Source organism: Mustelus asterias, chromosome 12 (assembly GCF_964213995.1).
Source record: "Mustelus asterias chromosome 12, sMusAst1.hap1.1, whole genome shotgun sequence".
Taxonomy (NCBI): domain Eukaryota; kingdom Metazoa; phylum Chordata; class Chondrichthyes; order Carcharhiniformes; family Triakidae; genus Mustelus; species Mustelus asterias.
Window position 1 is genome coordinate 79,587,636 of NC_135812.1, and position 13,984 is coordinate 79,601,619.

Genomic DNA, 13,984 nt, shown 5'->3' on the forward strand with positions numbered 1-13,984 from the left:
ATGCATCGTTTGAAGTGCTTCTGTGCTGGGAGGGAAAGTTCGGTGACATCAGGCACATCTGGCTTTTTTCCTCTTCTTTGCCAACTCCCAACTCGCCAAATGTCCAATCATAGCGAAAGGGAAAGTTTAAAGGCGAGGGAAGAAAATGTGGAGCGCCAGTTGTTCCCTGTTTTTGCACTGAGTCGATTATAGGAACCAGAGATAACTTTTGTTCGCTGTTTGTTGTCAACACCAGCTAACAGGCGCTGGTAACTTTCCCAGATTGATCAACAGATCGAGAGCCGACTGCCTCAACTCTCTCCCCGCAGATCCCAGCTTTCGGTTCCGAGTCCAGCGGTGTCCGGATCCCTGAAACACTCGCAGCAATTGTCTAAGTGTGGGATTTTGTATGGTGATTTCTCTTGGGTTAGTTTGAACCCGTTGGACAGGTTGGATCTCTGCATTTTGCTGGGAACAAAAGGTACAGTTTGACTTTCAGAAACTTTAAGAATTATTTTATTGACATTTGTGTAAAGCTAACGTCCCCAGCAATGCAAATGCATCTGATGTGAATTTGAATGCTTCAACCATACATCCTCCCATGAAAGGCCGGACAAAATCTACACAAAGTGAATCAGGTTTGACTGAGATTACTGAGGGTTGGGAGACAGCAGGAAAACTGAAATTGCCAGTTCTCTAGTTGGCTCTGGAACTTTGGGGGGGGGGGGGGGGGGAGGGGCAGACCACCGTCCTCAAATGATGTTAATGCCTGGGTCCCATTGCGCTCCCAGAACAAGTTTGTCTGCCGCTTTCTGACCCATTAACAGGACTTGATCTCTTGTGAAAAAAAAACTGCCTTGTGTTATTAGTGATGTTTTTCTATTATATTCATATTAGCAGGTGAACTGAATCCCGGTAATGGATTTACACCGTACAATAATTTTCCTTAATGTCATCTTATGCAAAGATGCATTCTTTGCGCAAAGTAAGTACTGGAGTATTACTCAATTTATAGTTCATTGAACACCGATTATCACTGAGGCAATGTGAACTAATGGAAATTCTTGTTTTTCAGGCTTTGTGACATTAGATTGTGAGGATGTAGTGACAGGAATATTGAATGAAGACACTAAACTAACATGCTCAATCCAATCAACAATAGTAAAAACATATGATCACGTTACACTGAGCAAAATGGAAAAAAATGAAAAACGAACATCCGTGTTCAGCTTAAAAGCTGGTGCCAAACAACCTCATAATCGAATTATAATAATTCGTCCGGATTCAAATGATGTATCACTGTTAATCCAGAAAACACAACTGACAGATGAAGGGACTTATCAATATGATTTGGAAACAGTTTCTGGTCACAGGGATAAAGAAATCACACTGAAGGTTAAAGGTGGGTAACAATATTCTTTCCCTGATATTCTCCCTTGTATTGGTTGCCTTTAATTAGCATCAAATTCTTATTTTATTCTCACATCTAAAATCTTAACATGTGAGATAGGCAAAATGTAAGTTATAACCAGAGTCATGTTGAGAGAAGAAATCATGATTGTGCATTTCCAGAAAACCTTTCATATCTTTGGAAATCTCAAAACATATTTTAGCCTTTGAAGTTAGCGGAGGATGCATTGATGATTTAGGTGACCACATTGTAAGGCAGGATAATCAGGATTTGCTTATTATAGAGGGAGTACAGCGAAGGGCTACCAGGCTGATTTCAAAGATGGCAGGTCTGTCATATGAGGAGAGACTAAGATGGTTAGGATTATATTCACTGGAGTTTAGAAAAGTGCGAGGATCTCATAGAAACTTATAAAATTGGCACAGTGGTTAGCACTGCTGCCTCACAGCACCAGGGACCTGGGTTCGATTCCTGGTTTGGGTCACTGTCGGTGTAGAGTCTGCACATTTTCACTGTGTCTGCGTGGGTTTTTTCCCCCAGTCCGAAAGATGTGCTGGTTAGGTGTATTGGCCATGCTAAATTCTCCCCAGTGTACCTGAACAGGTGCTGGAGTGTGGCGATTAGGGAATTTTCACAGTAACATCATTGCAGTGTTAATGTAAGCCTACTGGTGACACTAATAAATACACTTTTAAACTTTCTAACAGGGTTAGACAGGGTAGATTCAGAAAGAATGTTCCCATTGGTGGGGGAATCCAGAACTAGGGATAAGGGGTGAACCTTTTAGAAATGAGATGTGGAGAAATTTCTTCACCCAGAGAGTGGTGAATGTGTGGAATTCACTCCCACAGAATGTAATTGAGGCCACAACATTGTCTGATTTGAAGAAAAAATTAGATATAGCTCTGGGAGCAAGGGATACGGGAGGAAGGAGGGAATCAGGATATTGAATTTGATGATCAGCCATGGTCAAAATGAATGGCGGAGCAGACTCGAAGGGCTGAATGGCCTACTCCTGCTTCTTGTTTCTATGTACTATGATTTGATGCACACCCACTAGTTACTATGTAATCAAACTCAATATCCAGTCTATCGATACTAAATAAGCTTGATTCGCAGAGGTTGCAGATGTATTCTAGAAAAATATCCAAGATTTCTATACAAGCATATATTTGGCACAAAATGTAGAAAGAAAAGTGCAATAAAATCTGACTAATGAGTTTTGAATTGAAATATTAAGAATGCAGGCCAAAGTCATAAACTGACACCATTAAATATTATCTCTTTCACACACTGTATCAAAGGTAATCTAAGTGTAAAGCTGATCTAAGTGTAATTAATTTATTGTGGTAAATCTGGGAATTACTATTTACTGAGAACTGTTGTTCTTTACTGGGTGCAGAAGAAGCATAAAAAACTGTTTTATATCATTTTACAGTGCTTTCTCATCACAATAATAACAGCATAATCATGTTTAGCTCCATACAGTTTGCCAAATGTGACCTCACTCTTGAATACTACAACAAGCACTATAAATCTAAATTGTGAAACAACTGGATACCCACAGGCACAGATACATTGGTTTGTCAATGGAAACCTCACATCTGAGTCTAATAGTTACAGTAATAAAACCCCAGCGGGACTGATGAAGATCACCAGCATACTTCAAACCAATAAAGGGCGAATTACCTCGGAAGACAATTATACTTGTGCTGTGTGGAATATAGACGAGAATGTATATGAGGTCCAGGAACAGCTTTCGAGTAAGTTCATAGCACTTATTCTTCAAATCATTTCAACAAATAATTTTTTAAATTATTAATTTTAATGAATAATTAAAATTTTAAAACTTAAATTCATTCTATTTGCTCTCAATATGTGAATAATGCCACAAGGCTCTATTTAATACCCATGATTATATCCTCTGAGAAGCTTGTGGATCGTTATAAACTGTTGCTGTCCTTTTCCTCAGAGTATTATTTGAACGTCGACTTTGCTGTTGTCTTAGTCATGGAAGCATAGAAATAAGTTATGCATATTTATGCATATGAAGACTGATACTGGAATTAATAATTAATTAAATTGTTCCCCCCCCCCCCCCCCCCCCCCCCCCACATTTTCATTTTCAGACTTCGGTCCAACTCAACGAAGAATAAAGAGGAAGAAATCGAATCTCATCACTGTCTTTGTGATTATTGGAGTAGGTTTTCTTGCACTAGCAATCTTGGTGGTTTGGCAACTGCAGAAAACAAGTCAGCCAGGTATGATGATTATAGAAATGTTTCTGGCTCCTTTTAAAAGTTGTAATTATTGCAAGAATAATTACATAAGCTTCTGTTTAAAATATGTTTGCTCAGCCTTTGCACATGCCTAGAATCTGGTAACCAATTCAATTATAGAACATAGAACCAGACAGCTCAGGAACAGGCCCTTCAGCCCACGATGTTATGCCCAACATGATGCCAAATTAATCTAATACCTTCTGCCTGTCCTTAGTCCATATCCCTCTATGCCTTGCATATTCATGTGCTGATCTAAAAGCCCTAAAATGTCCCTCTCATATCCCTGAAGACAATTATACCTGTGCTGTGTGGAATATAGATGAGAAAGAATATGAGGTCCAGGGACAGTTTCGGAGTAAGTTCATGGCACTTATTCTTCAAATAATTTCAACAAGTAATTTTTTTAATGACGGCGCGTTCCAGAAACCTACCACTCTCTGTGTAAAAAAGTTGCCCCTCAAATCTCCTTTGAACTTTCTCCCTCTCACCTTATGTGCATGCCCCCTAGTATGAGGCATTTCAACTCTGGGAAGAAGATTCTGACTGTCAACCCTATCTATGCCTCTCAAAATTTTATAGACTTCTATCAGGTCTCCCCTCAGCCTCTGCTGCTCCAGAGACTATAGACTTATATACCAACTATATAAGTTCCAAAACTTAATAAAGATGACAGAATCTCAAATATCCTGAGCAGTTTCAGATTCTGTCTGCCATTCTAATTCACTAGCAAGCTCTTTGCTGAACTGCCGAACCAAATATCGTTATTGATCAGGAAAATGTTTGCTGATTAGTTTGCTCAGGAGACTTCGAGAGACAACTCAAGCTATGACTGTTGCCTAATGAGTTACAACCTTTAGATTTAGTTGGGTGATGAGCAGAGAGACAAGAAACAAATCGTAATTTACATTTTTCTACCCCTCAATGAAGAAAAGCACAGATGAGGCAAACTGAACTGCTCTGGAGCACCTTCTATTGAGGCACATTCAGCAAGCAACATTGGCAGAGGTGTGTGGAATAAGTTACCTTGGAGGTTCTCCACCCGCCAAGGGAGAGGTGAATGGATGAAGGAAAGGAAGGAAACAAACAAATAAATCTTTAGTTGTGTGCACCTCTGGCAATGCTGGTATTTATTTTGGAGTAGTCATGAGTTGATGGTAGGCCATCCCCATTGCCTTGTAATACAATCAATAACTTGCTCAGCTCATTCAGAAAAAAGGCTGGGGCAACCATATGGGTGGGCTACTTGACTCAAGTAGAGGACTGTAGCTTTCCTTCCCACAAAACACTTTTCAGGACGTTGTTGTAAAAATGACTGAATTTTATTTATTAGCATCACAAGCTTACATTAACACTGCAATGAAGTTCCTATGAAAATCCCCTAGTCACTGCACTCTGGCGCCTGTTCATGTACACTGAGGGAGAATTTTGCCTGGCCAGTGCACCTAACTAGCACATCTTTCGGACTGTGGGAGCAAACCAGAGCACCCCGAGGAAACCCACGCAGACATGGGGAGAACGTGTAGACTCCACACAGACAGTGACCCAAGCCAGGTCCCTGGTGCTGTGAGGCAACAGTGCTGACCACTGTGCCATCGTGCTGCCCATTCTTCAGGGTAGTGGTAGCAGCTTTTTTTTTTAAAGAAATATCTGAATTTGAATGCTCACTTTGTGATGGTGGGATTTGAACTCTCTTTTTGAATCACGAATCCAGACTTCTGTCTTACTAATTTGGTAACATAATCAGTACAATACTGTGCATTCCTCATCAAATCAGAGGGCTGAAATCTTATGTACAGGATTGGTGATTGAACTTAATTTGGATCAATTTGGTTATGAAGTTTTTTTTATGGTTAGCTAAAGGAGTAGCAGAAATTGTTTGAATGGTCATTATGTGAGTATTGCATATAACAGTCAATATGATGGCAACTGTACTGAGATTACTGCCTTTATTATATTATTGGGTGGCACGGTGGCACAGTGGTTAGCACTGATGCCTCACAGCGCCAGGGACCCGGGTTCAATTCCCAGCTTGGGTCACTGTCAGTGTGGAGTTTGCACGTTCTCCCCGTGTCTGCGTGGTTTTCCTCTGGGTGCTCCGGTTTCCTCCCACAGTCCGAAAGACGTGCTGGTTAGGTGCATTGGCCATGCTAAATTCTCCCTCAGTGTACCCAAACAGGCACTGGAGTGAGGCAACTAGGGCATTTCCACAGTAACTTCATTGCAGTGTTAATGTAAGCCTACTTGTGACTGATAAATAAAGAAATAAACTTTATATGTGATTCAGAGTTTTAGAAATATAAGAAATAATGAACAGCAAATTTTCAGAGCTGGGCAGGTTAATTCAAATCAAACATTATGTGCCTAAATAATGAATTAATTGTTGTTTTGTTTTTATTTCAGCAGTTAGAAGTGCATGCAGAATCTCAATGGTAGGTATAATTACAAACGTTAGCCTATTTTTCAAAGTCTTGTGTCATTTGTTATCAATTAAGATTTTTGTATTCTTTTAACAGATGTCAAGTGACCAGAGAACTGATGTTTAACAGTAACTGTGGTGAAGCTTATCCGTGTCCCTGCGAATAAAGCAAGGTGAATTGAAACTACACAGACTATTTCAGGCACTGTCACTTTCCACTTCAATGCGTATCTGGAAACTGAATTATTTTGGGTGCAGTTATTGCCCAGGATATTGCATTAGTCTCGTTGGACGCCAGTTTTCACTGAGATAGAGCTTGTGCTGGTTCTGCTGGTGAGGATCACGGCTTGCGTGTCATCATGGAGTAGGCTGAGTGACAAATTTGTGAGGGCAATAAAATTTGAGGAATATGCTCTATAAACTTTCATGGTCGAGAGAGAAAAAAGCCTTTCTGAGATCGAAAAAGACCATTCACATCAGCTAGTACTGTTCCTTGCATTTTTCTGTGCAGTGTGTGTCACGTCATGCCTCCTGGTGGGTGAAAACCTCACTGCAACTGGAAGGAGCTTCCTGGACACTGGGCAGAGGCAGTTAAGGAGGATCTTTGTAATTAACCTCCCTGTAGTAGTCTGCTGGGAAATCCCTCTATAGTTACTGGAAGTGAACTTGTCTCCCTTCTTTAATATAACACACAGTATTCCTGAGATCCCAAGCATGTGCTCTTCCTCCCAAATGAGGGACATGAAGGCTATGTTATTGCACCAACTCTTCTCTCCATTTTCCTCACGCCAATATTTTACGTCCTGCAAATTACACAGAGGCATGGAGATAATCTACAGAACAGAGAGGAAACTATTCAACCTACGTTGCCTTCAATCCAAATCCAAAACCACTCTATTATCTGTCATTGAGCATCAGTAAGAAGGTAATGCTTGCGTGTTGCTCATTCAGAAACTAAGCTCCAGGTCAATGTTTATTCTCTGAAACATATGAGAAAATGGGTCTTTCACTAAAAACACGGAAAATTAAGGCCCTCTTCCAACCAGCTTTCAAGGCATAACACCTCCCCTCCATCGATCAACAACAATGAAGGCAGACATGGACAATGAGATTCATCATTGACTCCAATATGCCAGATCAACTTTCCATCGACAGAGGAAAAGACTATTTAAGGACTCGGATCTTAAATCCAAGGTTAAGCCCATGGTTGACCAAGCAGCAGTGTTCCCTGTGCTGTGTGCTTTCGAGACTTGGACACCTTGCAGCAGATATTTCAAAGAACTGAAAAAATATCACTGTTGGTGCCTTCACAAATTACTCCAAATCCAGCAGCAAGTAAGGCAGTCCAACAGCAGTGTACCCTCCCAAACCAACTCACCAAGCATCGAGGTGTGGGTCACTCAAAACAAGCTGAGTTGGCCAGGACATGACATTCATATATCTGACAGCAGATTCCTAAAGCAACTGCTGTACGCGGAACTCAGCCACAGTAGGATACTCCCCGGAGGACATCAGAAATACTTTAGGGCTAGTCTCAAAGCATACTTGAAGGGGGTCAAACACCCCTGCCAGCTCACAGGAGACCCTAGCTTGTGACCAACTAAAATGTCGAAGATGCATTTGGGAAGGCATTGAATACATCGAGATACTTTGTCAGGAACAAAGGTGGCGTAGATGCATTGGAGGTGGTGCATAAACCCCCAGGCAACCCATCTAGTTGGCCCTTCAAGCACCACCTTCTCTCCATGTAGTAGAGTCTGCAGATTGTGCATCAGATGGATCAGCCGTCTCAGAATGAATGGAACTGGAATGGAAGCAAATCTTCCTTTATCCTGAGGAATTGCCAAAGAAGAGAAGACACCTGACTGGCCTAATGTGATGAACTCTTCACTGTTTCCTCTGTAAGGAATCAATGCTACACATTGGTTGTCCACTGGCACATTTGGTAAAACACTAAACAGAAAACTGCACACAAGAGGGCTTGGCCCTCAATCTAACATGGTGCCTTTCAAAGAGTATCCCTGGTTCACAGCTGGATAGAATGTGGTTTTTGAGTGACATCACAGCACTCTGAAAAAGAAGAACATTATTAGCCCAGTTGTACATAATAAAATGTATTCCTGCTGGATGATTACAGAAATATTCCGAAGATGTTTCTCTGCTGGGGTTGTATTTCTCATTCAATTAAAAAGGAATTGCAGGCACTTACAATGAAAAACTGAAACTTTGCAAAGTTGTGAAAATTGGTCATTGACACACTAGTTACTGTAAATCACTATAATGTAAAACAAATTGACCCATTTTATCCTCTAACAGGTTGCTTCATTACTTTATTCCATATCATAATCAGAGCCATTGATACAAGTGAATAAATGTATCATTTTATTCTAAAAACTGGTTTGATTAAGATACCAGGTTTCATAGTTTGCTGCTAAACACAAATAAATACATTTTTAAAATGCAGTGATGATTTTTTACCTTATCCTCATTTTATACAAAACAAAAATATTGCGCCTCATAAAGTTTAATAAGTAGCTTTCTTGTTTCAGCTGCTTTGTTCATTTGCTGATATTCTGGACTGTTTCCATTCAATAAAGATATCTCTTTACTATTAATCCTCTGTAAATACTTAGACAAAGCTTATCACAAAGATCTTTGCAAGATAACAGTCTCCAATTAAAGTTAAGGTTAAAATTTGCATCATTGCAAGTCAGTATTTTGTTAAAGACTGATATTCCTCTAATTTCCATGCATGGCAAATATTTATTATTTATTTATTAGTCAGAAGCAGGCTTACATTAACATTGCAATGAAGTTACTGTGAAAATCCCCTAGTCGCCACACTCTGGCACCCTTTGGGTACACTGAGGAAGAATTTAGCATGGCCAATACAGCTAACCAGCATTTCTTTCGGTCTGTGGGAGGAAACTGGAGCACCCGGATGAAAACCACACAGACAAGGGGAGAACGTGCAAACTCCACAGAGACAGTGACCCAAGCCGGGAATCGCACCAGGGTCCCTGGTGCTGTGAGGCAGCAGTGCTAACCACTGTGCCAGTTAGATTTTTGGGAATATATCCTCCGGGTTGACTGTGGAATTGGAAAGGAATAGTCCAGTATTAGGTAGAATCTTCTTCTAACATCGTGACTCCCAATGGTAGGAACAGAGCTTTATGGCATTTCTGCTTGTAGGTGGGACAATTGGCCACGTGTAATCACGTGGCTGCTCTGTGAATTAGATATGCAGAGGCAAGGGCACTGGGCAATCATGTGGCAAGGATGGACAGGAAGTCACCAGCCCCACTGTTAGCTCATGGGTTCAAAGGTCCAGGTGCCATTTTTCAACAGGCATTCCAGCAGAATCAGTGGCTGGGATTTTGCATCCTTGTTTGCCGCAAGCAAGTGGTGATGGGAATACAAAATATCTCGAGAGGCCCATCATAGCGAGCCTGGACTCAGTTTTGCTTTTAATGCAAACTAACTTTGATGGGTCCATAACTGTCTCATTAATGAGATTCCAGGTATCACTTGCAGCCTATTAAATACTGACACTGTTCTCATGGTGTCATAAGGCCCCAGGTCTGTTACAATTAATTACTTTGAACTGTGAGATTGTTTAACACACTCCTCCTTGCCTATGTTACAAGTCAGTCTGGTGCTGAACATCAGTAAATTGGGAAAATGTATATAATTACAGGGCAAGATAACAGTCCACCATGATTGCTTGCCAGCTGTTTCTGAGGTAGGGCACTTCTCAAATAAGAATTCTATAATGTTGGTTCCAATTCATGCAAATTTGCATCCAGCCTTTGGAACATGCATGTATAAAGGTTCATTATAGTACAGATAATTGGGTGGCTAATTTTATACTGACCGGAATTTTCTCGGAAAAATTCCAGGTGTAAAATGGGCGAGAAAACGGGAGGATTTCTTGACTGTTTTTTCAATAATAGTAATGGTGATGGCAATTTACGGCACTCTGTGCAATACAGAAGCTGGAATGTGAATCTCCTCGGGAGGGGGGATGTAGAGTTTCAGCTCGTCCGGAAGCTGGCTGCTGAAGGGATCTCCCAGTATACTGTGTACACTGTATACACAGTATACTGGGAGATCTGTCACTCCCCTCTCTCTCTGCCCCCTCACACTCTGCCCCCTTGGCACTGCCAGGGTGCCAGGCTGGAACTACCCAAGAGGCATTGCCCGACCCTGTGCCCCCCACCATCCGGGACTTAAATGGCCTCCGGTCCCGCCAGCAAGGCCATCACAACTGGTCCCTGTTGGTGGGAATCATCTGTGCTCCTCGCTGGTGAGGTCCTCGACCAGCAAGTTGAGAAAGGTAGGTGAGCCTGGATGATTGTAAAACATGTCATTAATATTTAAATCCACCTCGCGCCCTTCCCTTGTGCGAGGCTGATTTTGCCGGTAGAACGCAAGGCCGGGAATATCGCAAGAGGTGAAAAATCAAGTGCAAACCTGATCTGTCGCCTCTCACTCATATTTCCTGCCCCACTACTCGACCAAAGCAGCAGGATGGAAAATTCCCATCCATAGTTCCTTGTATGCTGTTGGTGGCTTTCCTTTTAATACATGCTACCCCTGCCTTATCACTGAATTCTGACTGTGCCAAGGCTCCTTGGGGGTCAAACCATTTCCGATAACTTACCCATAAGGATTCTATATCCACCTATATCCATCCATGTCAGCCTGGACTGTGAATGTGAGCAGGTTATTTAAGCCTGGCACGACTGTCTCATTTCACTGCTACTGGGTCTGTTATGGCTTAATCATGGTTTATAAACTGTCCTAATAATATTAATGTTTTTTGGTCTCCACCATTTTTCCAAGGGCCTATCACTGGATTGTTGAAGTTCATTGTTTTAAGCAATAGACCTCTCTTATTATATAAATTGGAGACCAATGACAGGCCTAGGACATAGATTGCCATTTTAGACCAAACTTATCGAGTCCATGTGTGTACATTTACTGCCAGTACAGTTGAAAAATTGGGCAAAAGACAGGCTTTGAATTATTTTTGCAGGGCAAAGGAAGGGCTTTTCCAGGGCAGAAAATAAATGAGGGCCTCTGCTTTCCTGGACTTCTGTCTCTGCCTCTCTCCACTCCATCCATGTTTGCTCTCCCTTCCAAGTTTAGGGCCATAGAACTATAGAATTCTTTCAGTGCAGGAGGAGGCCGTTTGGCCCATTGAATCTGCACCAGCTCTCTGAAAGAGCATCTTTCCCAGGCTATCCCTCCCCCTGCCCTATCCCTGTAACCTCGCACATTTGTCATGGCTCATCCACCTCAACTACACATCTTTGGACACCAAAGGATAATTTAACATGGTCAATCCACCTAACCTGCATATCTTTGGACTGACCAAATGATATTACACCTGTCCAACACTAGAGGTATTAAGAATTAACCACATTGCTGTGGATCTGGAGTCACATGTAGGCCAGACCAGGACTAGGACAGCATGCCAGATGTCCTTCACCACATAGCTGTTGGTAATCGAAAAACATTTTCCAACAATTGGTTATAGTTGTCATGGTCACCAGTCTGAGATAAGTTTTCAATTCCGGATTTTATTAATCGAATTCAAATTCCACCCACGAGCTGCCATGGTGGGATCTGAACCCATATCCCCAAAGCATTAATTAACCTGGGTCTCTATATTACTAGTCCAAAAATATTACCACCATCTCTCCCCATTTAAAAGAGACTTAGATGTGTGTTTGAAGTGACGTAACCTGTAAGACCAAAAGCAAGGAAATTAAATAAGGCTGGATTTCTCTTTTTCATTCAAACGATGAACGGATGGCCGTTGTCTGTGTTCCAATATCCTCACTTTGACTTACCCAACCTTATTTCAGCTGATACCTATAATTATAATGCTCCCTCCCTTAACTCCATTCTCACTAAGTTCCTGACATATAATTGCCTTTCTGTCTCTGTTTAATTAACATTGTAAATAATTATCTCTCTTCAGCGATCACACATTTGAATTTCCATTCAGGCATTGGCCATGATTCCACACCCTCCAGCCTGGCCAAACCATTTTAGTCACTCACCTTCTCAAATTGCTCACTGTTTACTCAATCAGTCCTTGCTAACTTTCTCCAAACCCTAAGTTCCCCATTCTCTGCATTGTCATCTCCCAACTCACTCTGTGAACATTAATTTTCGAACTCTCTGTTTGAATCATTGCACCCTTCTCACAGCTTCAGAGTAGTTTGACCCTATTATTCAATGAAATTCTCAGTGACTGTGACCACAGTGCATTATTTTTCATTTATGAAATAAGGTTCAATGTAGTCATTAACACTCTCCTTCAGTGCCTTCTCTCTGTTGTCCTGCTCTGTGGAACCAACCTGACTTGTTCCACCTCATCAGTTTGAGCCTGAGGTAATATTCCCATGAATATATAAAAGGTTGCAAGGTTTTAGAAAGAGGAAATTTTGTTCCTTGTATTTATTTGAGTTTCCTGAGGATGTAAATTTCCACATTCTCCTCCTCAAGAAGGTCTCCGCGCTGCTCCAAGGCAGAGCACACCACCATAATGCGGGACAATATCAGGGGGCTATATTGGAGAGCCCCACCAGAGTATTCCAGGCACGTGAACCGCATCTTGAGGAGCCCCATGCACTGCTCCACTATCGAACGGGTGGCAACGTGGGCCTCATTATATTGGGTCTCCACCTCAGTCTCAGGCCTCCGCACAGGTGTCATCAGCTAAGTCCGAAGTGGGTCCTCCATGAGCCATCTTTGCACCCTTGGCTCCTCCTCAAAGACTTCCGGGATATCCGAACTCCTCAATTTGAAGCTGTCAGGGTGTCTGGCACAGACATGTATGATGTTGAGCCGATGGTCACACACAAATTGCACATGCTAGCCAAAGAGAAAAAGGAAGCATTTGTCAAAGCTAGGAGGCTGGGAACACACGAAGCAAGTGTGGAATACAAGGAAAATAGAAAGAAACATAAGCAAGGAGTAAGAAGAGCTAAAAGGGGTCATGAAAAAGCATTGGCCAGCAGGATTAAGGAAAATCCAAGGCTTTTTACACATATATAAAGAGCAAGAGGGTTGGCCCACTTGAGGACAAGGGAAGGAATCTATGTGTGGAGCCAGAGGAAATGGGCGAGGAATTAAATGAGTACTTTGCGTCAGTATTCACCAAAGAGAAGGACTTGGTGGATGATGAGTCTGGGAAAGGGTGTGTAGATAGTTTGAGTCATGTTGAGATCAAAAAGGAGGTATTGGGGTTCTTGAGAAACATCAAGGTAGACAAGTCTCCAGGGCCTGATGGGATATACCCCAGAATACTGAGAGAGGCAAGAGAGCAAATTGCTGGAGCCTTGAGAGAAATCTTTGTATCCTCACTGGCTAGAGGGGAGGTCACAGAGGATTGGAGAATAGCCAATGTTGTTCCTTTGTTTAAGAAGGGTAGCAAGAATAATCCAGGTAATTACAGGCCAGTGAGCCTTACATCAGTGGTAGGGAAATTATTGGAGAGGATTCTTCAAGACAGGATTTATTCCCACTTGGAAATAAGTGGACGTTTTAGTGAGAGACAACATGGTTTTATGAAGGGGAGGTCGTGTCTCACGAACTTGATTGAGTTTTTTGAGGAAGTGACGAAGATGATTGAGGGTAGGGCAGTGGATGTTGTCTACATGGACTTCAGTAAGGCCTTTGACAAGGTCCCTCATGGCAGACTGGTGCAGAAGGTGAAGTCGCATGGGATCAGAGGTGAGCTGGCAAGGTGGATACAAAATTGGCTCGGTCAAAGAAGACAGAGGGTAGCAGTGGAAGGGTGCGTTTCTCAATGGAGGGCTGTGACAAGTGGTGTTCCTCAGGGATCAGTGCTGGGACCTTTGCTGTTTGTAATATATATAA

At 42.0% G+C, this 13,984-nt stretch overlaps 1 protein-coding gene across 3 annotated transcripts; it reads left to right on the forward strand.

The window, feature by feature from the left end:
* The first annotated feature begins 41 nt into the window (after positions 1–41).
* On the forward strand, positions 42–8,551 carry LOC144501615 (uncharacterized). Of its 3 annotated transcripts, none has more exons than XR_013499160.1 (8): positions 42–460; positions 877–964; positions 1,055–1,381; positions 2,869–3,153; positions 3,520–3,651; positions 4,600–4,677; positions 6,073–6,101; positions 6,186–8,301. XR_013499160.1 is itself a non-coding variant. In XM_078225491.1 (7 exons), exons 2-7 carry the CDS (start codon positions 898–900, stop codon positions 6,213–6,215), a joined length of 870 nt encoding a protein of 289 aa, XP_078081617.1. In that variant the 5' UTR covers positions 110–460; positions 877–897; the 3' UTR covers positions 6,216–8,551. The 3 variants fall into 3 exon arrangements, 1 of the variants encoding a protein (XP_078081617.1); XR_013499161.1 differs by having other exon boundaries at positions 211–460; positions 880–964; positions 6,186–8,551; XM_078225491.1 differs by lacking the exon at positions 4,600–4,677 and having other exon boundaries at positions 110–460; positions 6,186–8,551.
* The last annotated feature ends 5,433 nt before the right edge of the window (positions 8,552–13,984 follow it).